Here is a 27820-nt window from a genome sequence, read left to right on the forward strand (position 1 = left end):
ATTTTTAAAGTGTCATGGGCCGGTGTTTAGTGTTTGTGTGAATGACACTGGGCACCTTTGATATATTAGCGTTATCCTCCTGAGCTTTGATTCGTCATGTGACTCTCATCTCCACTGTGATTGGTTGTCAGTGTATATCAAAGGTACATCACAGATATTAGCATTTCAATAGGTTGGTAATTCAACATTATTTCAGTGAATGAAATACAGTTATTTACTGTAAATTTAACTTACATCTTTAAAACCTTAAATGTTGCTACCGTATTTCTTACGGTGAAGTTCTGGCGACCACAGCTGCCGTTTGTTTTACTGTAAATGTTATGGGGATTTTTTACAGTGAACTCTTAGGTTGGCCTCTTGTATTGAGCCGTTGATTCAGGGAACAGTGATTATTTAACACACACTCCACTCCAAACGCCGTGTTCATTTCAAAAATACATTTAGTTTATTAAACACAGCCAAGCATTTCTAAATTCAGTTCATATTTCAAGAAATTAAAATCCAAGCCAAAATAACAAAGTGCTCAAAAAACTAATCACCCTGCCCCAGATTATTTTTTAAACTTTTTTAATTTATGAAAGTTGTAGTTTTCTGACCCATGCTTGAGACGGTCACACCACAGGACAATTCTGAGATTGGGCTCAAAACTGTAAAGAATCAAAAGACAAAGCAGTTTTTATAACAACAGGTCCATGTAAGACAAATAAATGTTTAACGATTTACTGCATTTTAAATTATGACAATACTAATTATATAATTTTTTATCATATCACATCAATAACCCATTGATCTGGAAGCAGAATCAGATTTAACTGTGATTTTCTGCTGTAATAATCAGTTTAACTGGTAAGATCCTCAGAGGGGAAGTTCTGCAGCGATTATATAAGATTGGAAAGACAGTCTCAGTGAAGGACGTCCTGAATGTGAGTAAATGTGTGTTAGTTACAGGATCAGAGAATGACACTTTTCCTCTGTCATAGTCCAGCTGAACTCTCACACGCTGAGGATTCACTTTAACAGGAAAGGCAGTGAAGGGTTTATCTGGGGATTGAGAGAAGTATTCGCTGTCCCAGTACCCCACACACCAGACATTAGACTTAAAGAAATCCTCTCCCTTCCTCTGGTTTGATGCTGTGGTTATTCCAAGACTCCAGTCTGTATTGTCACCGACCTCCACATCCCAGCAGTGTGTTCCTGAGTTAAAGCCCTCAGATCCCAGGACACACAGACACCAGTCAAACCTCTCTGGATTATCAGGAAGTGTTTCATCTTCATCACTGTCCGACACACTGGTCAGATCAGACGAGAGTGTGAGACGAGGATGTGCTGTGTTTGGATCAAGAGTCAACGGAGCTGCAAAGAGAAGAACATCAGATTACAGGATGAAATATGATCAGAAATGTAAATATAAAACACATATAAAGACTTTCTATTAATCCTGCTATCATGACAAATATTATTATTATTAATATAAAAGTTGTTATTACTGTAAATATATATTAAATTATTATGGGATCTCCTTCAGTGCTTTCAGAATCTTTTCTTATTTAAATGATTTTGTTTCTATATTTTTCAGATATATTTCTATAGACAGCATATTTATTAATCAAAAATGTATTATTTTATTCATCAAAATAAACATAAACATGTTCAAACTTTGCTAAAGTGATTGTTTTGAACAGGTATTAAATAAAACACATTATTTTAGCTAAAGTATTTGTATTAATACTGTGCCTTTTGGCCCATGTGTGGCCCTCGTCACCTCATACATTTTAAATGTTTTTAATAAAGTAAACCACTTTTATGATTTATTTTCACACAAAATCTGTTTCTCCATAAATGTTCAATACAAACCTGTATATTTTTCTGTATATCATACACTAAAGGAAAGAGATCATAAATCCTGCTATCATGACAATGGTCTGTCAGTTTCTGTCAGAATGGATTGAGGCTTCAGGTTTAATATCATATTCAATAAACACTATTGTATCCTAATACATAAGCAGAGACCATGAGGAACAGACTTCTGTAGTCATTATGAGTTCACTGTATGATCTGATGATCTTCTGAAATACAGTTCAGATTCACTCAGAAACTCGAGTGATTATTAAATATATTTCTATCAGATGTTAATGTTGTGTGTGTTTCTATCTGAAGGATGTTTTGCGCTGGTGTCAGATCTGCTGAGACTCACTGTGTTGGACAGTTTCCAGCATCTTCTTCCAGACTCTGGACCGCAGGTTACCCAGATAACGGGACACATCAATCAAAGCTCCAGAACTCATCCGTGGATCCGGCTGTGGGATCTGGACTCTGGAGGAACATTCAGGAGTCAGAACTGCAGTGAATTTGAGTTCAGATCCACTGAGAGAAGAGATACGAGCAGCTCACTCACCTTTCCATTGAGGCGTTAAAGTTCTGGAAAATATAGAGTTTGAAAACATGTTAATATCTTATCAAACACTCTCATTGTCAGTGAGGCTCAAGTTGTTTTATGCTCAAAGAATGAAGCCAGATTGATTGGTCACCTTTAGAAACGAGACGTCATTGGCTTTCATCATCTCCTCCATGTCTCTGATTGTGTGTGAAAGAGCTGAGATGTGTGTGTTCATCTCCTCCAGCTTCTCCTTCATCCTCTGCTTCTTCTGCTCCTCTTCCTCCCTCAGTGCAGTGATTGTAGCTTCTTCTTCGTCTCTGAGAAACTGATGAAGCTTCTCAAACTCTTCTTCAATCTGACGCTCTGTGTGCTCAGCTTGAGACTGAAATCACATCACATTCACTTCAGTCAGCTCTGTGTGTACACACACTCCACTAACGTCAATAATAAACTGTGTGTGTGTTGAGTGTTTAACACTTTACACATCCTCACCTCGATGTGTTGGATTTTTTTATCACACTTTCCTTTCATTTCTTCTCCATGTTTGAGCTTGTTTTGTAAGGACGTCAGCGCTGTATTAAATTCCTCCTACAGGTTAAGATGAAAATCTGTGAAACTGATGAAGCTTTAAGAGGTTTAAACATTGTGTGTTTGGATGTTTTTATTGTTATATTAATATTTTTATGCTGAATGTGTTAATCTCAGAAGCATTTGTGCCTGAAAATGGCAGGACATATATCTTTAAATGATTTAACTGCAAATGATGAACATCAAGAAATCACCAAACAAATGTGTTTTTTGCAATGGCCAATTCTTAATTATTATATCTATACAGTTGTAAATGTGTGGTTGTACAAATGCAAATACAGGAACTGAAAGTACACTATATTGCCAAAAGTTTAGTGACGCCTGCCTTTACATGAACTTTAATGACACCCCATTGTTAATCCGTAGGGTTTAATATGGAGTCGGCCCACCCTTTGCAGCTCTAAGAGCTTCAGCTCTTCTGGGAAGGCTTTCCTCAAGGTTTAGGAGTGTGTTTATGGGGATTTTTGCCCATTCTTCTAGAAGCTCATTTGTGGGGTCAGGCACTGATGTTTGACGAGAAGGCCTGGCTCTCAGTCTCCGCTCTAATTCATCCCGAAGCTGTTCTATCGGGTTGAGCTCAGGACTCTGTGCAGGCCAGTCAAGTTCCTCCACACCAAACTCCTCATCCATGTCTTTATGGACCGACGCTTTGTGCACTGGAGCGCAGTCATGCTGGGACAGGAAGGGGCCGTCCCCAAACTCTTCCCACAAATTCGGGCATGAAATTGTCTTGATATGCTGAAGCATTAAGAATTCCTTTCACTGGAACTAAGAGGCCAAGCCCAACCCCTGAAAAACAACCCCACACCATAACCCCCCTCCACCAAACTTTACACTTGACACAATGCAGTCAGGCGAGTCCTGTTCTCCTGGCGATCACCAAACCCAGACTCGTCCATGGGATTGTCAGACTGAAGCGTGATTGGTCGCTCAGAGAACACGTCTCACTTCTCGTCCAGTGGCGGCTGCTTTACTTCACTGCATACTACGCTTTGCATTGGTCTTGGTGATGTAAGACTTGGATGAGCTGCTCGGCCATGGAAACCCATTCCATGAAGCTCTTTACGCTGTTCTTGAGCTCATCTGAAGGCCACAGAAGTCTGGAGGTCTGGAGCTGTTGACTCTGGAGGGGCGTCCCAATACTTTTGGCAATATAGTGCATGTTAGTATCAAACACTTTTGGTGTGTCTTGTAATAAATCATATATTGTTATTGAAAAAAATATTAATAACCCATAACATATCTATATTTTTCCAAACATGTTTTGTGCCGAACATCAGAGCAGTCGAAGCTTAGTGGAGAATTTTATATCAGTAGTGTAGGATCCCCTATGAAACAGGCCTTGTTCCAAAACCAGGCATCACATTCCAGACCTCCCAAGGGCTTATCCTACTCCACCATTAGCAAACCATAAAAATTAATAATTTGCATTTGGAGGGAAACAACACCTTTTATCACCACCAATCTGCTTTATCTCAAACCAATACAACAACAGTGATCATGTGACTTGTTTTTCCCCTTTGTTCCACGGATTATCATCTAGCAGAACTAAACCCCCCCCCCCCCCCTGAAACCTCAGACATAAATTCAGGGTCTTGCCACCACAGAGACCCGCTAAAAGCTTTTCTGAGACCCAAAATCACTCTAGACATGATACTGACATCCCTCCTTTCTCTAACAGCACATTCCAGAGACCCTTTTTGAAACTCACACGAAGATCTCGTACCAATCAGACACAAAGACTAAAACCCTGAGATTCAATAACATGAAGTAATTCCCAATCGAAATTCGTCATACACTATATGTATTATGTATGTGTACATAGCCTGTGTGTTTTATATTGTCAAACCGTTGGGTATACCTATTCGGGCATGTTTGTCTTCGTCCGGGTCGTAACAAGGAACGACCATATTAGGCCACAAATGTATACCAAAGTATGATGTGTATTCTCCTATAACCTGTGTTGTTTGGCTAAATGACCAACGTTTACCACATATAAATATTTAGTATCTCCTACCCCAGCCATGAGAAATATATGCTATTTGATATCGGTGTAACGGATAAAAGATTTCCATCCTCATGATGCAAGGTAAACATGAGTAAAATGTACTAGAGTTACGCTATGGAAGTTAGATCCTTAAAACATTTAAACAAACTCATGAAGAATATCAACACGTGTTTGAGATGATGTCACATTATAATGATATGTACGAACAGGAGACAGGGGCGGGAGAAACGCCCACCACAATGTCCGATTGGCCTGAGAAACTTTCGGGGATGGACTCCAAGACATGTTTAAAACCAAGGATCAATCATGAATGCTTTGCTTCTTGTCTTCAACTTGTTGTTCAACAAGTTTACCGCGTGCCTTGCAGCAACCCAGGCTGCTCTAACCCGCGCTGGCCTTGTCACCTATCTGCCTACATGGGCCGCCACACTCAGAGCTACCAAGAGCTCTTCCAGAAACTTCATTCCACTCTGTAGTAAACCTCGCTGACGAAACTTCCTCCCGGAAACGCACCCAGCCGGTACTCCCTGGGACGCAGTGTAAGCCCGTCGCATAGCAACGCTGACGCTCGTTCCAGTGACCAGGAAACGGCACGTGTGGCTTCATCAGGCGAAGCCACTCATCCACTGAATGAACTCAAACGCCTTCCCTCGCAAACAACGTTATCGGCTGGTCAACCAATCAACACCGCAGCAACCTCATCCAGAGGAAGAACGCACCCCAGGAACAAGCAAACGCAAGTACAATACTTCATTGTGGTTGAGCTGGTGAAACTCTGTCTAGCAGACAAGCTACGATTAAGTTGCTAGAGTGTTGATTCTCGCAGGTGACGGCTGGGAAAGTGTATAACATGCCATATCTCTTTTCAGTATGAAAGTATATTCTTGTGTGTGTCAGTAGTTTAGTGTTGTGTGTATTAGACTAGATAAATAAATCTTGTTTTCAGTTTTCATCTATACAGGTCTCTTGTGCTTTGTGTCCGTAAGTTACTGCCTCAAACTGTATGACCCTTGTTACCTAAGCTCACAAACAGTGAACGTAAAAGTTAATGATATTATTGCCGTTGGCCACGGGTAGTATCATGAGTCGAAATTGATAAAATACGGTAAATTCAACATATCGGCGGACGAATAGTTGACAGAGCAGTAAATATTAATTTTGAATTATTGTTTATATAAGGTCGGTTTCCTTTCACTGTAATTCAATACCCCCTTTTATTTGATTCGAATCAATTCCTACAGTAGTAAGTCGTGGAGATTTAGTCTGAGCAAAAGTAAATAGGCTACTAATGTATTCTACGCACAAATAGTACTGTGTGTTTATCACTGTATTTAGCATGAAATGAGGGACATTTGTCTTACCTTGTAAGATGAAACCACTTCACTGATGGGTCTGAATGTGTGTTTGGCGTGTTTCTCTGAGTCTCTGCACACTAAACACACAGGCTGTTTGTCCTCCAGACAGAAGAGTTTGAGTTTCTCACTGTGTAAACTGCAGATCTCCTCAGACTCTGATGAACGCCTCTCATTTCTCTCCTTTATCAATGATTCACACAAGTTTTTTAACTCTAGATTAACTGGAGGATCACCTCTTGAGGATCTTCTCTTGCAGACGGGACACTTCTGAGTTTCCTGAGTTTTCCAGAACTGTTGCAGACACTCTTTACAAATACTGTGAGTACAGGACAGAAAAACAGGAACCTTGAAGATTTCAAGGCAAATAGGACAAGTAGGATCTTCAGCAGATTTTGAATCCATTTCCTCGTCTTGTAAAGGTTAATCTACAATTTACTTTAAATTTCTAAAGTTTGCTTTGAAAAGTTAACAATTACAATAAAAATCTAATTCAGAGATATACAACAATCCTAATAAAATGTGTCCTTCTCTGTTCTTCACTGACTCGTTTTAGTTTTCAGTAAAAATGAAAGGGAGAAATAATAAGACCAGTCACTTCCTGATAGGTTTTGTAAGAGGGAGTTTCTGGGGTTACATAAACCACTAAAACTAGTCTTACAAGTTAGTCATCTTTTGTTCTTTAAGACTGTTCTTAACTTTAAGTCAGTTACATAAAATTGTACATTGGCAACTCCAGCTGTAGTGCTCATGATCTCCACTGGGGGGCTCTCCTCCTGACTCGTGTCTTATCATGGACTACATTACCCATGACCCACTGCCTGGACTCATTATGATTATATTCAGCTGTCTGTCTCATTCCCTTGTTAAAGCTTGGAACATACTCAGCAACAACAAAGAAATTTATTCGTTTTCTCGAGGTGGCGAGAACAAGAACATGGTTTGTTCCATAATTTACGAGAAAAGAAGGTGCCGATCATCTGCGTTTCTCTGCATTAACCCCGACCGCTTTAAATGTCTGACCAATCACACAATAGTTCTTGGACGCCTGCAAGAAAAGGGTTCTGCTCAGACGATGTGTCGAGAACAAGCTGAGAAAACTCCCAAACCATGACGTCGTTTTGTTCTCGCAGCTCTGGGAGCGAGAACTGTTTTTCTCTATTCTTGTGGAGTATGTTGTAGTCTTAACTCTGCCTATGCTTTCAACATTTCTCTTTCATACCCTGTGGAGAAATCATGTGTGTCCACTCACAGGTGTCGTGCTGTGAACTCTGACACTATTGAGGATTGTTGTGTTTAATGAGCTCGCCTCTTCTAACTTGTGTTATGAAAGTTCACCTTCGCACTTGTGTGTGGAAGAGCTACTCTCTTCTTTAACCTCTGCATGCTCCAATATCTTAGACTCTATTGCTCCTCTGAAGACCAGGGGCCGTATTCACAAAACATTTGATCTTACCACTAAGAGTTCTCCTAAATGGCAATAAAAGTTCTTATTTACGAGTTCTCTTAAAACCCATTCACAAAGCTGATGAGAGCAACTTTTACTAAAGAATAGAGAGAAGTCTTAAGCTAAGAGTAAAGGCTGCAACATACTTCGCAAGAACAGAGAAAAAAGTTCTCTCTCCCAGAGCTGCAATAACAAAAGGACGTCATGGTTTGGGAGTTTTCGCAGCTTGTTCTCGACACATCGTCTGAGCAGAACCTTTTTCTAGCTGGTGTCCGAACTATTGTGTGATTGGTCAGACATTTAAAGTGGGCGTGGTTAAAGCGGAGAAACGCAGATGATCGGCACCTACTTTTCTCGTGAATGTACTGGCCAGAATGAACTTTGTTCTTGTTCTTGCCACCTTGAGAAAATGAACAAATTTCTTTGTTCTTGCAAGGTATGTTCCAAGCTTAAGGGTGGGGTTGATGCCCCTGATGTAGCTCTAACAGTCTCCGGGCTGCCTCACGGCCACTGACTGGATGGTCAAATACTTGTTGAATAGTATCTGTGAACACTTTTAGATCAGAGCAGATGGGGGACTGCTGTCTCCAGAGATTTGAGGCCCAATCCAGTGCACGATCACACAACAAGGAGATAATGTATGCAATCTTAGCCCTCTCAGAAGCAAACATGGCTGGTTGGAGTTCGAAGATGAGTGACACTTGAGTAAGGAAACCCTTGCAGGCACCAGGCCTCCCATCGTAGTGCTGAGGGGTTGGAATCTTTGGTCCTTGGGGCATTGTGGCAGTTAATGGTGGGGTCTCTGGTGCTGGTAGTACCACAGGTTCTCGAGGAAAGTTTACCTGTAGTTGTTGCAGTGACTCCCCAATCTGGTTCACAGCCTCTGTCAATCTCTGGAGCTGTGTCTCATGTGTTCCAAGCAAAACTCCCTGTTTGCTAATGACTCCATGAATCTGTTCAGTATCTGCCAGGTCCATATCTTGTTTGGCTCAGTCTTGCTGTCAGGTCCGGATTCGAACCCAGACTGTGTTGCTGGAAACCCAAGGATCTAACCACTGCGCTATTGGGTGGTGAGGATCTGTTTGGCAGATAATAACAGGACGCAGTTATAAAAGTAAATAGAACAAGTCTTTACTTAGTATTCTTGAGACAACACAAAGGATCCAGCCTCAGAGCTAAGTAGAGGAAGGCCCAAATCCACACTGGATTTTGCAGGTAACAGAGTCCAAAAACATAAAACAAAGATTACCAGAGACGTTGATCAAAAGGGTCTAAGCAAAGTCTTTAGGGGTAGTCTGAATGAGTAAACACAAAGGCATAGGCTAGACAAGAGAACTTCAAGACTGAGCAAAGGTACAAGCAAATGCAAGTCTTTAAATATACAATTGTTAACCCTCTAACAAGCTAGGCACAGGTGATTTCATTGAACTGATAATGAACAGTGAACTAGGAAGATGTGGAAGGTCTTGTGCTCTCAGTTTCAATCTGCTGGACAGACCGTGGTGTGACACAAATAGGATCTTCAACAGATTGTGAATCCATTTCCTCGTCTTGTAAAGGTTAATCTACAATTTACTTTAAATTTCTAAACTTTGCTTTGAAAAGTTAACAATTACAATAAAAATCTAATTCAGAAATACACAAAAATCCTAATAAAATGTGTCCTTCTCTGTTATTCACTGACTCGTTTTAGTTTTCAGTAAAAATTAAAGGGAGAAATAATAAGACCAGTCACTTCCTGATAGGTTTTGTAAGAGGGAGTTTCTGGGGTTACATAAACCACTAAAACTAGTCTTACAAGTTAGTCATCTTTTTTCCTTTAAGACTGTTCATAACTTTAAGTCAGTTACATAAAATTGTACATTAGCAACTCCAGCTGTAGTGCTCATGATCTCCACTGGGGGGCTCTCCTCCTGACTCGTGTCTTATCATGGACTACATTACCCATAACCCACTGCCTGGACTCATTATGATTATATTCAGCTGTTTGTCTCATTCCCTTGTTAACCCTTGAAATACTCTGCAAGAACAAAGAAATTAGTTCGTTTTCTTGAGGTGGCGAGAACAAGAACAAAGTTCGTTCCATAATTTACGAGAAAAGAATGTGCCGATCGTCTGTGTTTCTCGGCATTAACCCCGTCCACTTTAAATGTCCTGGGAGTGAGAACTTTTTTTGCTGTTCTTGTGGAGTATGTTGTAGCCTGAAAGCTTAGTTCTTTCAAAAAATATATGTGCTCATTAATGTATATTTACTTCTTTCAAGTAATAAAGTATTCTTGTAAGTTTATAATATGCCATTAAAAAACATACGGGTGAGGTGTTCGAATGCCGGTCGCCATGTTGCCTAGTGTTGTAGTACTCGAGATCGGTCTTGGTCTCGAGACCACTTTTTAAAGGTCTTGGTCTCGTCTCGGTATCGACCGCATTTTTACTCGGTCTCGTCTCGGTCTCGGGTGAAGATGACTCGGGATTTTGTCTCAAGACCGGTCAAGACCACAGCTGAAGGCAAATAAGGAGCAGAGAACTCCACCCTGCGCGCACTCTCTCTGTATTCAAAATAAGCACATACGCTCTCTCTCATACTTCACATATTAATCGAAATCAAAAGTTCAGAAAACTGAATCTATGTTGAACGTTGCGCGTTCGGACTTCGGACAACTGTTTTGAAGTACCGCTCGGTGTGAATTGCGCTCAAAAAATGTTTGACCAGCTAAACAGCTGACATAAATCATACATTAAATAAACAGGAAACAATTTCTATCCAGTTATGAAGTGTTTTCTGTGTGACAAACCTTCCGCGATGTTCTAACAGCCGTGATTCACACACAACGGGTCTGCTAATGTCCGATTCACGACCAAATGACTCATTTGAACCGAATCATTCTAACGACGGTAATAAGAACTGATCTGTTCAACAATGAACTGAACGAATCAGTTTAATCATTTACTCAGAAATGAGAACACAAGTGCGCTTACCCAATTTAGCAAGAGTGGAGAGTAAGAATTATTAGTTTTAACTATCTACAGTATTTCAGCTTATGTATGTTGAATGTGTAGTAAAATAAATAGTCTACAATCATTTAGTTTAGACTGGAGTGAGGTGAAAACAGAACAAAGTTGTTTTTTTAGCTAACTGATCATTTTATTAAATTGTATATGGCAGAAAATGTGGCTATTTGTTAACTGTTAATGCTATTTCTAATATTGATATGATTATATACCAAAACAATTCAACCTGTTGGAACAAAAGAAACATCAAGATAAGAGATCATACATAATATTATTATCTTATGTGAGATATAACATAAGATAATAAAAAAATTATTGTTTCGTTGCATTTTTATTTTAAATTGTGTGTGTGTGTGTGTGTGTGTGTGTGTGTGTGTGTGTGTGTGTGTGTGCGTGTGTGTGTAGGTCTATCAGCCACCACCAAAGACCATTTTTGACCCAGGAAAAACCCTGCACATTTGAGATATTTGTTAAATCAAACTGAAGTTAATCAAAAAATGCAAGTACAGGATTTCTTTTCCTTGTTGTTGCACAATAAAGCTGCACAATAACATTTTCAAATTGTAAATGAAAAATATGTACATATATAAAATAATTTGCTTAAGCAGCATACTAATGCATATCTGTATGATACATATTCCACCTCCTGTTATTCACATTCATTTAAGACATAATGGACTGTGTCTGAGATTAATACCTCATCCAGATTAGCATTTTTAGGGAACTTTGAGTTTTAAAATGGGAGTGAGCGCTTTTCACAAAACAAATCTCTAGAAGAAATATAGAAGAAAAAGATTAATTCCCACAAAGCTGCAATGCCTTTTGATTATTTGATCAAAACTTCTCTCATGGTACACTTACACACCCACACATACGAGAGAAGTGCCAATCATATGCATATTCCACATTTTATCATAAGTGTGGGGACTTCCACTGGTCTTGGTCTTGACTCGGTCTCGGCCTGTCTTGGTCTTGGTCTTGACTCGGTCTCGGCCCTTCAAAGTCTTGGTCTTGTCTTGGTCTCGGCCCTTCAAAGTCTTGGTCTTGTCTTGGTCTCGGTTTAGGTGGTCTTGACTACAACACTAATGTTGCCCCTCCATCTTGAAAGTACATTAGCCAAAGAGGGACATACCCATAAATTCAAGCTTCGCCTTTCACGTTTTAACACTCGATGGCACCATGTCGAATGTGAAGAGGGGGATTGCCGTGTTAATCTTGGACTAAATCGGCCACCATAGGAGTTAAAACGAAATCAGAATTGAGAGGAACAAAAACTAATATTCACTGGATGTCAGAAGAGACATGGTCCCTAATGTCGCTCTCTCTAGAGGTTTTTTGACACATTCTAAGGGGAATACTGGGTCAGTTAGCAAACACGGGGCAGCAGTGGCTCAGTGGTTCATGTAGGTTGTCTACAAACCAGAAGGTTGGTGGTTCAATCCCCGGTTCCACCTGACATACGTGTCTGACCAAGTGTCGAAGTGTCCATGAGCAAGACACCTAACCCCAGCTGCTTCGACAAGCTGGATGGCGCCTTACATGGCTGACGTCGCCGTCGGTGTATGAATGGGTGAATGTGAGGCAAAAATGTAAAGCACTTTGGATAAAAGCGCTATATAAATGCAGTCCATTCAACACAGCGTTTTATCTTGTGTTTCCATACGCAGTACGAGGAACCTCTCGATAGGGAACGTACTCAGTTACTTTTCGTCGAGTCTGCGCCAGACATGGGCCAGGGCATCCCTGCGTTTGGAGAAAAATATTGGGCAGTGAATATTGTCTTCTGAGGCGAAGAGATCTACTTCTGCTGGTGAATCTGAAGGTGAATCGTTTGTGGGTGAAGAGACCATTCCCCTGGGGGAATGGGTCCTCTGGATAACATATCCCGACCCAGATTCAGAATACCTGGCAAGTGAGCTGCCCTTAGGGAGCTCAGGTTGTGCTCTTGCGCATCGGGAGGGAGTGATAGGGGTCTGGCCGAGGAGGGGTCTGGCCATCTTCTCTTTCTCTCTGTGGCAAGGATGGCTTCAGTGGCTCAAGGTTCAACACAAGCTTGGGTCGAGGTCCCTGGCATTCGGGCTGTCTGCTGTGGTTCGTAGAGCGAGAACGGTGGCGCCTTGTGGAAGCTGAGCGAGGCCGAGAAGATGGCGGAGCCAGCTTAGTGGGCTGAGCCCTATCTTGACGGCCTGAAGAAGAGCTGGAGCGCTTAGGCAAGAAGTGTCTCATGGCCTGCGATACCTTTTGTGCTTCAGTGAAACGTTCCGCGAATCCTACCACAGATGGGCCGAAGAGACCCGTGGTAGAGATAGAGGCGTCCAGGAAGGATGCTTTATCCGTGTCCTTCATCTTGAACAAGTTCAGCCAAAGGTGCCGCTCTAAGACCGTCAGGTTCGCCATATTCTTCCCTGCTTGCGCGGTCCTTCAAATTTTCAGAGTCGGGGACAGACTCGTCCAAGGAGCGGAGAAGTCTGGCCTGGAACACTTGAAAGACAGCCATGGTATGAAGAGCCAAAGCAGTCTGGCCGGCGGAGGCGTTAGCTCGGCCAGCGAGAGCTGAGGTGGTGCGGCAGAGCTTGGAAGGGTTCTGCGCCCTGGCAGAGACACGAGAGGTGCGCGGTGACAGCCTCTGCGGGGGGGACTCATAGCCTTTTTCCTTCGTGCCGTCAATGGTTGAGAGCACTGGGGAACAGGAGGAATTCGCGCAAGCAGAGTAGGGCCATTTCCATGACTTGGCAAGCTCGTCATGTACCTCAGGGAAGAAAGGCACAGGCTTTTGAGGAGAATAGAGGTGGCGGCTTTTGAGGTACCACTCGTCCAGTCTGCTGCACGCTGGCTCTTGGGGCTGGGACCACTCGAGCCCAAGGTCTCCCACGGCCTTTGAGAGCATGCGGATCAGCTTCGCGTCAATGCTGGTCTTGAAGCTCGTGGTCTGCGTCGAAGCAGGGGCTCTGAGAGGCAGCCGCCTCTGGAGAGCGTGAGCTGCGCGTGATCCCGTCCGAGGCACATCACTCAGATGATGTGACGGTCGCTGTTGAAGAGAGGGGCTCTGCACGAGCCGCAGGAAATGCGAGGCATTTGTAACAACACCTCGCGCTCTTTTAGAAATAGAGTGAAAAAAGGATATAGTGCCGGATGGCGTAAAATTATATAAAGGCAAGGTCTATTTCACCTGAGAGCTAGGAAAAAAGAACACGTCAGTGTTGTTGTTGGTCAGCATAAGCGAGGAGTTAATTTGATTGAGAGAGAGAGAATTTGGTTACCGTGGAAGAAAACGGCCGCTTGTTCATTGCACGCTGTCTGGTACGACGCGGAGTCTGTGACTTCTGATGCGACGCACTTCAATGATCGGCTGGAAACGAGACAAGTTCAAAGGCTGTTCCTTTCATCCTGGAGCCTGATGAGGTCCCTCTAAACTCTCCATTCACGCCAAATTGTTTGTCGAGAAGGTCGAAGTATGAATCTGCCGACGCGGACTTTCAGGGAGTTGTGACCAGTGTCGTCATAAATTGCACGATTTCATCTTTCATGTTTTTTTTGATAATGGAACTATTACAAACTGACATGTCACCTTTGTTTTTGTGTCTTCTTAACTGAAATCCCTATTGTTTGGAGTTTTTGAAGGAATAAATTCCTCTGTTAAAATGAAATGAAATTGTGTCTTTATGGGAAAATATATATAAAGTATAATTGTGTTTTGGCAGTTGTCTGGCGCCTGAAATTTTGGGAATTAAGTTATTAAATTGAGGTAATGGCGGCCACCACCATTATAGAGTGGCGCCCAAACAGGGAAATGAAATGAAATGACATGAAATGAAATGACTTGAATGTTAGAAGAAAGAAAACCTGTGATTTGAATTTTTTTTTTTTTCTCAATTGATCTTTACTTGTTAAAAGTGTCTGAATTACTTGGGTAAAATGGTGTTCTCTCCAAAGTGTAACAGTAATTGAGTGAGACACATTTTTGAATACATATTGTTTTTTTTGTTTTTTTATTTATCTACTGGTTTGACGGGAAAAACCCTGACTTGACCATTTCTGAAGAGAAAGTGTTTCGTTTTATACTGAAAATACTGACACACACTTATTTTTGCTGATTTTTTTTCTTTTCACAACACTTGTATTCAAACAAACACCACAAATATGGCGTCTACCCCTCCTTCCCCATCTACATTTGTAGAAATTGAGCCTCCACCAGACATCTCAACTCCAGTATGGCCACCTGTATTGCAACCTCGGATACCTCTGGTACCACCACCTTCATGTGCTCCTGTCTTTTACACCACTCCCACTCCACTCAGCCCATTTCATTTCAGAACCCATGTGCACATGACCACTCCTGCTCTGGTTGGCAGCACTCCTGTGCAAACTCTCACCTGGGCACCACAAGTGGATAACATGCAACTTTGCACCTCATCGGAAGGTGAGACTCCTTTGTCAGTGGACCAACATGACCTTCCAAATGCTTTACCAACTCCTGGAAGGAAAATGCAACAATTTACAACTCAGGTGGAAGGGAACTGGGATAGCTTGTTTGATTTGATAAAGAAACAAGGGCAAACTGTGTCTGAACTTACTCAGGAAGTTAAAGCTGCTGCTTCTCACCACAAGAGTAAGATGGATGATCTTGCTGCAAAAGTGGAGGATAACAAGAATCAAGTGTTCACCCTGTTTACTACTGCTAAGCAACCAGGGGAGTCTGAAACACATAAGTTGAGTAAAGCAATGAAATTAATGATAACAGGGGAACTCCAAAAGGTGGAATCTACCTTGGTGTCTGAAGTACGTTTCATCGTTGATCAGCTCCGGTCAGAGTTTCAGCAGGACAACCAAGCTGTTCAACATTTGTTCCAAACAAGCCATAATCAGATCACTGTAAAACTACAACAATGTGTTGCACAAATGGAAAAATGTCTCACGAGTTTAAAAGAGGTAAAAAGTGAAGTGGAGAAAGGATTACGCATTGTCAAGAAGGACCGTGTGGATCAACAACACTTAAGTATGTTGGCCCCACCAGTTCCCAGAACCCCACCTTCTTCCCTGCCATCTGAAATTACTCCAGTGATTCCTCTAACTTCTTCACCATCTGTGGTTAAAAGTGATCACATTAAATTCACTTTCCCCACATTTGGAAGGACTTCAGATGATGCAGACCCCTTACTGTATCTCACCAAATGTCATGACTTCTTGGCCTTACATCCCCTCGTGATACAGACATCCTGGCTACCTTTCGTACTGTCTCATACGGAACAGCTCGTGACTAGTGGGAGGTCAGACGTTCTAGCATAAACACCTGGAGTGAGTTCGAGACTGAATTTCTGTCTGCTTTCCTGGCTGAAGATTATGAGGACGAACTGGCTGAACGGGTTCTTACAAGAATTTAAGGTGAGAAGGAATGCATTAGATACTTCGCATTTTATTAAAGAGCTCTCTGCAAAAGATGGAAGACGGACTTAACAGAGGATGAGATGGTAAAAAATAATACTTATAAATATAAAGCCTGACCTGGCCAGCCAACTGCATAGTTGAGTAAAAACTGTGGAGGAGCTTGTCAAACTGGGTCATCAGTTAGAAAAAGATTATGAACAACAGCTGTGGTATGAAGGTTGAGTGGGTTCCAGCTATCCACCCCTGACACAAAAACAACCAGATAATTGATCTGTTGAGAAAGTTCCAGTTCAGTGTTGGAAATGTAGGGGACAGCATCCACCTGGCAAGTGTCCACACACTGTATTTCCAACGTCATCTGGACCACCATATTCCACCCACAGTAAACATTATAATCAGTCCAAGTCAAGCGGTCAACCTTCGAACAGCTCTGTTGTTGCAACAAGAATGCACACATCACCATCAGCATCCAAGAGAACCTCTTCTTCTCCAAGTTCTAATGAACAAGTGGTGGTTCCTCAACAATTAGTTGTCCCCATCCGTATAGAAACATGGTTAGGAAAAGCCGTTATGGATACTGGTGCAAGCTTCACACTCATTCATGAAAGTCTTATGAGAGCACTTGTATCACCAGACCAGCTTCACCCCTGGTCCCGTGGTCCTCTTTATGTGGCAAATGGAGAGGCAGAGATTCCATTAGGATGGATGAATATTACGATACATCTGCATGACAAAGCTTTTGTGTTACCTGCTGCTATACTTTCTTCCCAAGCCCTAGCCTACGCTGTAGTTTTGGGGCTGGACTTTATTTTCTTCAGTGGGCTGCAAATCAATGTCATTGATCAGAAGTATTCTTTCAAGCTTGACCCAATGAAAGAGTACCCCTTTCAACCAGGAAATCCCAGTGTGCCGATTTCAACCCTACCAAAAGAACAACGAGCACGTAAGCAAAGCCCACAAACTCTTTCCTTGTTGACTTCTGTCCCCCCTCCATCATCTCCACTGCTAGTTCATCATCTTGACAATATAGATGAAAAAACACTGATAAAAAATGCTGTGGAAGCTGCACATTTACCTTTTGAGGGGAAGCAACAATTACTACAAATCCTGGATGGCCAACCTCGGGTGTGTACTCTTCGGACTGGACGTACTGAGGTTCTCCAACACTATATCTACACCAACAACCAAGTACCTATCAAACAACGACCATACCGATTGTCTCCTATCAAGCAACTGGTACTGGATGAGCAGCTTGAGGAGATGTTGACAGAGGGAATTGTAGAGCCATCTCACTCTGGTTGGTCCTCACCGGTGGTCCTAGTTCCAAAAAAGATGGAAAGTTAAGATTTTGTGTAGATTACCGAAGGGTAAATGCTTTAACAGAAAAGGATGCGTATCCTTTGCCAAACATTACAGAAATTCTTGAATCCCTGTCTGGAGCAGCAATCTTTACCACTATTGACCTCAATAGAGGATACTGGCAGGTGACCATGGATCCCGACAGTAAGGACAAGACTGCCTTCATTACTCCTGCAGGCCTATATTACTTTAACGTTATGCCATTTGGTCTCAAAAATGCCCCTGCAACTTTTCAGAGGCTCATGGAGACAGTTCTGGGAGAATTACGGAGGAAAAGATGCTTTGTGTAAATAGATGATATCATCATTTACTCTCCTTCAGTCACTCAGCATTTCCACGATCTCCAGGCTGTGCTTCAGAAACTAGAAACTGCTGGACTGACCATTAACTTGACAAAAAGCAAGTTTTGTCTTCAAGAAATCACTTTCCTAGGACATGTTGTAAACATCAATGGTATTTCAGCTGACCATCGTAAAACTGTAGCCATTCATTCCTACCCTGTGCGCAAGAACTTAAAGGGTCATGAAACCCCCCTGCTGCAGCGGTGTTTTTTCACACTGTACTCGTTGGGAGTAGAACGAGCACTTTCTCTCCCGGTGTGAATTTGCGTATTTTAGTACCCCTGTTATATGACCGGCTCTGGCGGTCCTGGGCTTGTAACAAATTCTCCCTAGATAGCCGCCCCAATGTGTGGAGTTTTGTTCGCAAGTCCATGACGTACTGAATTTCGTTTTTGGCCAACGAAGGCCCCTCCTCCCAAGTTTCTCGTAGGACGTCCAGCACCCCCCGTGGCTGTCGACCGTAGAGAAGCTCGAAGGGGGAAAACCCCGTGGAGGCTTGCGGGACCTCGCGCACAGCAAATAAGAGGGGTTCTAACCACCGTTCCCAATTTTTGGCGTCTTCCTGTACGAATTTACGGATCATGGATTTAAGAGTGCGATTAAATCGTTCGACCAAGCCATCTGTTTGTGGGTGATAGACGCTGGTTCGAATGGATTTAATGCCCAATAATCCGTGACATAAACGCCGTGCCTTGATCAGTGAGGATTTCTTTCGGAATCCCCACCCGGGAGATTAAACGAAACAGAGCCACTGCTTCCGGATATCGTGTTGCGTAGTCCACGATAACTAGCGCAAAACGATGTCCGCGTGCGGATCGCTCTAATGGCCCGATGAGGTCCATCGCAATTCTCTCGAAGGGGACCTGCATTAATGGTAGGGGGCGCAATGGCGCTTTTGGGGCGGCCAGTGGGTTCACCAACTGACATTCAGGACAAGACGCGCACCACCTGCGCACATTGTCATGAATGCCTGGCCAAAAAAATCGGGTCATTAAACGATTCAGCGTGGCCGCCTGTCCCAGGTGGCCCGCCATCGGGTTAGAGTGAGCCGCCTAGAAAAGCATTTCCCGGCGGCTCTTTGGTACTAACAACTGGGTTGTATCCACTTTTGTCTGAGCGTCTTGGGTCACTCGATACAACCTATCCTTAATTATGGCAAAATAAGGATACGTGACGGGCAATGCGGGTTGCAGGGACTGACCGTCGATAGTGCGGACCTGTTGAAAAGCATGTTTTAGAGTCTCATCTTGAGACTGCTCCAGAGGGAAGTCATCGCGGTCCGAGAGAATCAGTCTCTCAACCCCGCTCGGTTCCTCTGAAGCAGTTCCCAAGGGTCCCGTATCAGTCTCGCCAACCTGCACTCGCACCGCCCCGTTCCTAGCCTTGTTTCCCCAAGCGGCATCCGCGCATAACGACCCCAATAACGCCGAAAAGGCGGGCCAATTCGTCCCCAGAATTAGCGGATGATGGAGGTGAGGACTAACCGCCACCTCAACACTATGCTTTTTCCCCCTAAACTGTATCGTGACTGGGACAACCGGATATTCCACCACATCCCCGTGCACACCTTAACCATGCGGCTTGTATCCAATGCCCCAGGCTGCATCAGGCTTTGATGGATCGAGGTTTGGTTACATCCTGAATCCACCAAGGCCTGATATGTACCCCCCTTGATACTTACAGGAATTTGGTACTCTCCTGCTTGATCGGGGGTGGTCCGCTGGACGTCCGGGATCCGGATCATTGTTCCGATGTCCATCATCGGACATCGGTCCACAAAATGATCCGGATCGCCGCACCGCCAGCAGGCCAGCCCAGGCCTACCCGCCGCCCCGGCGGCGGGGAGTGGGTTGGAGGATGAGTGCGGAAAGGGGGCGGAACCAAAGCCATTGTCACCACCAGCCCCCAGCGGCCCCGCCCCCCTGGGCGGGACCCGCGAACTCCCAGACGGTCCAAGGCCCATCCCACCCCGGCCTCTGGGGGGGACGCGAGGAGGGCCTGGAGGGCGGGACCTGGGGAGAGGGACAGGTCGAGAGAGAGAGAGAGAGGGGGGAGAGAGAGAGGGAGAAGTTAATGGGGGTTCGCCGACCCCCGGGCACGCCACCAGGTGGTCCTCCGCCAAATTGATGGCCGTCTCCAGCGACGTGGGCCGGTGGCACTGGACCCACTCGGCGGTCTTCCTGGGGAGCCGAGTGATAAACTGCTCCAGCACCACCAGATCGACAACATGGTCCACGTCGCTGCCGCCGGCCAGAAGCCATCTGCGGCACTCGTCCCGGAGCTGTTGGGCCAATGCGAAGGGTCGACCGGACTCACCCCACTCCAGGGAGCGGAAACGCTGGCGGTGTTGTTCTGGGGTCCGGCCGACCCGCTGAAGTATGGCCCTCTTCAGGTCGTCGTAGTCCAGGAGGTTCGCGACCGGTAGATGTTGCGCGGCCGCCTGGGCTTCGCCGGACAGAAGGGGGATGAGGCGCACCGGCCACTGTGCCCGGGGCCACCCGCAGGCCTCCGCGGCCTTCTGGAATAGATCCACGAAGGCCTCCGGGGTCGTCTTCCGGCCCCATCTTCTGTAGGGGCACGTGCACCTGTGCGCTGGCCCGCCCAGCGGCCTCGGCGCGAACCTCCCGGTCCATCCAGCTCCGGAACCGCTCGCGGTCCTCTTGCTGGCCTTGGACGATTGCCTCGAAGCGGTGCTCCTGTTCGGTCCGAAGGTCCAGCAATGCCTTATGGTGTTCCTGGTGGAGGACCGCGAGGGAGTTGATGATCTCCGCAAATGGCGAGGCGGAGGGCGTTGTCATGGCGGCGGCTCTGTCCTGCGCCTCATCCCGGGTTTCGGCACCAGTGTAGCAAGTTCGATATAGTGAGGAAGGAAGAGGACACGGGGGTCGGCAGGACTGTTGATGCTCTTTATTTTCTCAATAACTCAAATCACAACGTGCACACTTCAGCGTGTGTCTGTTTCTCATATGCTCAGTTTCGCTTCCGGGTCACGCACTTCCGGGTTCCGGATAACTCAGTGGGTCGCATCAACAGTCCGACTCTCTCTCTCCCTGGTCTCCGGATCCGCTGGTGTTTTATCCCGTCTCCGCGCTCATTACTAGAACAAGAGACAGGTGTTATTAATCTGCGTCCAACCCACTCACTTACCGCTCGTCCCGCGGCCCTCTCTCCCGCTGCAGACCTCGCTGAACCACGCCCCCCTTGCCACACACACCTTCGATTTGAAAAGGCTTGTTAAAAGGGGAGTGGTGGACTGTGAAAAGGTGGGATGGTATTGTGTGGAAAGAGGGAATGTTTGCATAAATAGGGGAGTGTCAGTAGGTGATAGCAGCAGTTACAGCGTTTCTGAGACATGTTCTTGGTTCACGTTGGCATAGTTTACCACAGTGAGATTAAATGAGGGATGAGTACAGCGAATGAGAGAGCTATGAGTGGCGTGCAGCAGAGATCGCAAATCATTCAGCTCTTCAAACCAGCATAATTCAGTGAGAAATGAAAATAAATGTTATTCTGCATGACAAAATATTTTGCAAACGTGATAAAACTATATTTGTCCAAATATGCACGCTGTTTGGCAAGATGAACAACGCGCCGACGTGATAAGAGAACGTGAACCACCCAACATGCGATGCGACAGAGATGTGTAATTCTAGATCGGGGTAAAATTGAAGGGGTTTGAGGCTATAGTCTCGACCGCGCATCTGAAGCACAGAGCGACGCGCGCTGGGTTGCCGTGACGATCCGCGCTGTCTATCACTTGGCAGCTAAATCTATATCTGCCCAAATATGCAGCACACTGTTTCACTAAGAGCCCGAACACATGCGGTTTAGTGCATGGCTGTGACCACAAATAAAACGGAGAGGACATGGCTTTTGTTCATACAGATGGGTTAATTTGCACTCCTGACAAAAATTAGATAGTCATCGCTTGCAGGTTTGGCGTGCGATTGCTCAAGTTAATTTTACTTTACCGAGCCTTTGTAGCAAAGGCTTCCACAGACGGCGCCGGTTACAGCTCGCTCGGCGCCCTTTACGTTACTTCGTATCAGCACAACGCCTAGCTTTCCTCCGTGACTTTTCCACACGCTGCTTCCAAAACTTCCCTAACATATCTCTACAATAATGATGGAAGACAAGCCTGACGAAGTGACTGTCTCATGCATAATAACTGAATTATCTTTTATGCATACTACAGCGCAGGGATTGGACTGAATGAGCTTTATGTCATGAATATATATCGAGAATCCCTCGGAGCGGTCGACGTCAGCATGTGCCCAGCAGCCCATACATGGACTGAAAAGGCCGCGCCGACGTCAGCATTTGTGACGTTGCTCCGACTAAGCTTTTCAAACCGGAAGACAGAAATCGCTCTGAAAAATGCAAAAATAACTATTTTCACATATGAATACCATTAATGAGTACCCTTAGTGTTTTCAATGATGTGCAGCCTATACATATCTGTTTACATCTCAAAAAAAGTGTTTTGGGGTTTCATGACCCTTTAAAAAGAAGTTCAGCAGTTTCTTGGGGTAGCAGGGTGGTATCACCGATTTGTTCCAAACTTTTCCAGGATTGCTGAACCCCTCAACGCGCTGAAAAAAAGGGACATTGTTTTCAGTGGACAACACCGTGTCAACAAGCTTTCAACCAATTGAAGTCTTGCCTCACCTCACCCCCCATCCTTGGCCATCCTGATCTTGACCGCCCATTCATGGTATACACTGATGCCAGTGACACTGGTTTGGGTGCCATTTTGGCACAACGGAGGGATGCTGGTAGAGAGGAAGTTATCGTTTATGCAAGCAGAACCTTAACAGGAGCCGAAGTCAACTACACTGCAACGGAGAAGAAGTGCCTTGCAGTCGTCTGGGCCCTGGAAAAGTGGCAACACTACTTAGAGCACAAACTTTTCACAGTTGTCACTGACCATTCTGCACTGCAGTGGGTAATGAACTCGACCAAGACCGCCAGTCGCCTCATCCGTTGGGTACTGCGATTGCAGAAATTTGATTTTATCATTGAGTACAGAAAGGGAAAGCTAAATGTAGCTCCTGATGCTCTATCCAGGTCTTCTGTTGCATCCACATGTAACCTGTAGTACACTAGCGAAATACAACACAAAGATCCAGAAGTTACAAAAATATTGAAAGCAGTTGCAGAATATTGTACAAGTCTGATGGATCAGTATGAAGTTTTGGAAGACAAACTGTATCAGAAAACATACCTGTCAAATAACCAACTGCATTATCGAATCTACATTCCAACCAGTCTCCGATTCTGCCTAATGAAGCATTATCACTTCACTCCCATGAGTGGCCATGGAGGGATCTACAAAACTTACAAACGGCTCCAAGAAGTAGTGTTTTGGCCTGGTATGTGGACTGATGTAAAACAGCATGTGAAAACCTGTGTAAAATGTCAAACAGTGAAACATGATAATCAAAAACCTGCTGGAAAAATACAGCCAACCACAACCAACCATCCAAATCAAATGTTAGGAGTTGACATTAAGGGACCATTACCCAGGAGTGTAAACCAAAATGAATACCTGCTTGTGTTTGTTGACTATTATTCCAGATAGGTAGAGGTGTTCCCCATTCGTAAAGCCACTGCACAGAATATTGCCTCCATTTTTAGAAAAGAAATTCTGACACGGTGGGGCGTACCAGATTTCATCCTGTCAGACAGAGGTGTGTTCAGTTTGTCTCAGCTATATTCAGAGTTATGTGAAAACTGGAGTATTACCCCAAAACTAACCACTGCTTACCATCCACAAACCAACATGACGGAGAGAATGAATCAAACTCTAAAGAACATGATGGCAGCTTCTGTGGATGAAAATCACAGAAGGTGGGACCAGTTCTTGCCAGAATTCCGATTCGCCATGAATTCAGCTGTTCAAGAGACCAATGGTCTATCTCCAGCAGAACTTCAGCTCGGCAGGAAACTCCAAAGTCTGATGGACAAAATACTCCATGGAGCTAACCTAACTCCAGATGCTGCCTCATATGACGTGGTTCATCATCTGCAGGCTCAAGCCAAAGAACACAGCAAGAAAGCCAAGATGAGACAACTAAGAAATTATAACCAAAATAGGAGAGAGCTGACATTCAAACGCAAGGATCGTGTATGGTTAAGTAACTTCCCACACTCTAGCGCCCAGCGTAAGTTTACTGCAAAACTAGCACAGAAGTGGAAAGGTCCTTACCGTATTACCAACCAGCTCGGTCCTTTGAACTACCAAACAGTTCTGGAAGACACCGAGGAGGATGTGCGTACCGCTCACGTCTGCAATTTGAAAATGTGCAATCCAACAGCTGAGGAGTTGGAGTTGCAAGAAAGGAAAAAACTCCTGGATCTATTTCAAGAAGCTTCTGATGAGGAAGATTTCTTAGGATTTTAATTTGGAGTTTTCCTTAAAACAACCAGGGGTTGTTTTCTTCCAGGGGGGAAGAGTGTAACAGAATTGCAAATAGGAATTTACTTTTACTGTCAGTTTAAAACGAATAGGGTGGAGTAAATTAATTAGCGGAAATAAGTATATAAAGGCAAGGTCTATTTCACCTGAAAGCTAGGAAAAAAGAACACCTCAGTGTTGTTGTTGGTCAGCATAAGCGAGGAGTTAATTTGATTGAGAGAGAGAGAATTTGGTTACCGTGGAAGAAAACGGCCGCTTGTTCATCGCACGCTGTCAGGTACGACGCAGAGTCTGTGACTTCTGATGCGACGCACTTCAATGATCGGCTGGAAACGAGACAAGTTCAAAGGCTGTCCCTTTCATCCTGGAGCCTGATGAGGTCCCTCTAAACTCTCCATTTACGGCAAATTGTATTGCGAGAAGGTGGAAGTACGAATCTGCCGACGCAGACTTTCAGGGAGTTGTGACCAGTGTCGTCATCAATTGCACGATTTCATCTTTCATGTTTTGTTTTTTTGATAATGGAATTATCACAAACTGACATGTCACCTTTGTTTTTGTGTCTTCTTACCTGAAATCCCTATTGTTTGGAGTTTTTGAAGGAATAAATTCCTCTGTGAAAATGAAATGAAATTGTGTCTTTATGGGAAAATATATATATAAAGTATAATTGTGTTTTGGCAATTTAGTAAAAACTGTCTGGCGCCTGAAATTTTGGGATATAAGTTATTAAATTGAGGTTATGGCGGCCACCACCATTACAACGAGGAACCTCTCGATAGGGAACCCCAATATATTGGGTTTTCATAATTTGCACGTCAGTTATTTTGTCTGGTGCAAAGTAAAAAGCATCAAGTGAAAAATAAATAAAAACGACCTTAAATTGTCCTTAAATGTAGTGAACTGTTTTAAACCCGTCCATTGAGATCTAATTATCCGATCAGAAATGCTGACAAAACCCATTACAGTCAAATACACAAGACTTACAAAGAGTAACAACTCAGCCTTTATTTCAAGTTGAAATCATTTACAAATACAAAGTGCACAGAAAAACAAACAAAATGTTGGACCTGTAACTAGTAAATGTGCCCTAAAGGTCCCCGGGATCGCTGTAGATCATGCGTTCACATAAATAAACACCAAGCACTGATCATTTAAATAGCCATCCTCTTTATAAAAGAGAAAAAGGGTTCAGGAACAGATCTTCACACACCTTTCCTACAATGAGAGAAAGCACTGTCAAACACACATTATGACATTAGCAGTGAATAAAGAGAAGTGTAGTAGGCTTTTCCTGCAGAGATGGGAGGAAAAGACAGATCAGGCAACATGAAAAGGCACACGACCCGCTTTACCTCCCTAATGTGACTGCTATATTGGTGTATTGGGACAGAGTTGATCATGAAGCGGAGGTGTTGAAATTAAAGCCGCATTAGTGACGTCAGCCAAACAGAAGCACTTTAACCCTCTGGTGCGGTTCAGCATTTGCATTTTTGTAAAGTCCAACTGTCAAAGTAAGTCTATGGGATTTTTTCCAAGTTTAAATTAACATTTTTAGGAAACCGCAGACCGGATCAGTCTGAAGATCTGAGTTTGGTGTAGAGAGCTTGAAGAGTCTAGGCAGTAGGAGCATTTAGAAATTTTAGTCCAAGAATAATAAGCTTAAATAGTACAGAAGATCAAAGTCAACTTTGTCAAACCAACAATGTCATGTGACTGAGTGTGGGCCCTCAGACTAGGGCCGGCTCATGTGGAGAGCACAGTCCACTCTCAGAGGGCCCGGCACGGCCAGTGCTGCTCAGGAGTCACTAAAACAGCCAAACCTGAGGAGCACAGACGGCCGCGCCGTACTGTCCCAGCAGAGTAACACTAGCTCAGGCACGGGCTGGCCTGCACAGCTGACTACCGCTGGGTCCACAAACACACACAGAAGACACACACTCACCTCAAAACACACGGCACACACACTCACCTCAGAGATACAGCAGCTCTGGCTTCATCTGGGGTCAACGCCGCATTCAGACACCTAAAATAAACACCAATATACACATTAAAGTGTAATGTAATGAATATATTTTACTCATTACATATTGCTCCAAGAACACATTAATATGCAAATTAGAGACGATGTTGGATGCATTTAATGGGAAAACCCATATATGACCAATTTACCCACATAATGCATGAAGTAAAATTGTATTTTAATACATAATATTGTATCTTTCATAATATAGTTGAGAATCATCTTTGTTTTTAACCAAACTCAATATAAAAAACACAAACTTGATTGGTGAATAAGAAAAAAAAAGTCTACACGGTTTATTTATTAAACTACCGAGTGCCGGTGTCCACTTACATAGAATAACATGAATAAAATAAATCTTTTAAAATATTTCCATTAGTTTCTAATGCTTTAAACAATGTAATGACGTGAAAAATATACTTAAGTCAAAAGACTTGGAGATTAAACCTTTTTCCTGCTTTAAAGTACTGAGGAAAAACCACGTGCTACGGAATCCCGCGCGCTCCCGCTAGCAGCACACGCATTTTGAAGCGTCATCGACTAAACTGTCCCTCGTCACTTATGTAACCCTACATATTGTACTCAATTCGCTGTTTTAGTCAGATTTACCTTCTTGTAGCAATCTGCCTTCCTCATCTTCATGAGTTCTGTCTCTCTTCCACCGCAACATCGCAGAATGAGGGAACGCACTGAAGAACGCGTCGCCATTTATAGCGCTGCTCCACACCACCACCGAAGAAGAGCGAGCGTGACGTTACGCGGTGACGTCTGATTCGCGAACGAATCGCTCGCTCTAATGAACTGATTCATTCGAATCGATTCGCAAATTCAAAGCTTTTTAAAAAAAAAAATATTTTATGACACAGATCCGTTTCTAAGCACTCATAGTCCCTGCATCAACACTAGCAATCGTTGATAAACATTTGGAGAATTAATTAGCAGTCGAAAAGTAACTATTTGACGTCTTGCCTGCAGCATTCACTGACTTTTTGATTTATTTACTATTTCTAAATCCACCTATATTCTGGGAAACATTCCTGCATGTAAAGTGCTGACTGACAAAAAGTTCGCTATTAGCCTAATGAAATGTCAAACACTGACTCTAGATCAGTATTCACTCTGTCCAGCTGCAGCAGGACGGATTGGCAATCTGTGCGTTCTGGAAAAGTCCAAAATGGCCGTCCAACCGAGGGCCGTCGGGAAAAAAAAAGAAGTCTAATAAATAACACAAGCTGCAGCCCCCCTAAAAAATATGTGATTAACCTTTCAAACATATGAGAGTGGTGGGAGGCTTCGGCTCGTCTTTTAGTCTGTCTGTGTGTTCTTCGCAGCGGCGCCGAGCAGAGCGCACGTCATAAACAGAGGTGTGTGTGTGTGTGTGTGTGTGTGTGTGAATCTGAGCCTCATTGGTTTGTCACCGCAATGTCAAAATATTTGAGAAAACCAATAAAATCAGAGAAGGCTTTATGTTCACACAGAAACTGCTGAGCATTTTAGCAGAGCAACTCGACGA

At 43.8% G+C, this 27820-nt stretch overlaps 1 protein-coding gene and 1 non-coding gene across 2 annotated transcripts; both read right to left on the reverse strand.

Annotated features, from left to right (window-relative positions):
* Positions 1–808: 808 nt before the first annotated feature.
* Positions 809–6730, reverse strand: LOC137092155 (nuclear factor 7, ovary-like). Its single transcript, XM_067456416.1, has 6 exons — positions 6335–6730; positions 2870–2965; positions 2529–2759; positions 2396–2418; positions 2195–2313; positions 809–1353 (listed from the first exon to the last, which is right to left on the reverse strand). Exons 1-6 carry the CDS (start codon positions 6728–6730, stop codon positions 809–811), a joined length of 1410 nt encoding a protein of 469 aa, XP_067312517.1.
* A 19273-nt stretch (positions 6731–26003) lies between these two features.
* On the reverse strand, positions 26004–26197 carry LOC137093332 (small nucleolar RNA SNORA74). The gene has a single exon (XR_010908431.1). It is a non-coding gene; the product is annotated as a small nucleolar RNA SNORA74 (small nucleolar RNA).
* Between the last annotated feature and the right edge of the window lie 1623 nt (positions 26198–27820).

The sequence above is a fragment of the Pseudorasbora parva genome, chromosome 11 (genome assembly GCF_024679245.1).
Source record: "Pseudorasbora parva isolate DD20220531a chromosome 11, ASM2467924v1, whole genome shotgun sequence".
Taxonomy (NCBI): domain Eukaryota; kingdom Metazoa; phylum Chordata; class Actinopteri; order Cypriniformes; family Gobionidae; genus Pseudorasbora; species Pseudorasbora parva.

Excerpts from the sequence above, each read along its gene's own strand:
- LOC137092155 (XM_067456416.1), bottom strand. The coding sequence starts at position 6,730 with ATGGATTCAAAATCTGCTGAAGATCCTACTTGTCCTATTTGCCTTGAA. Across the intron at positions 2,760-2,869 it reads AAAAAATCCAACACATCGAG|TCTCAAGCTGAGCACACAGA; the intron begins GTGAGGATGTGT and ends ATGTGATTTCAG. Across the intron at positions 2,419-2,528 it reads ATGACGTCTCGTTTCTAAAG|AACTTTAACGCCTCAATGGA; the intron begins GTGACCAATCAA and ends TATATTTTCCAG.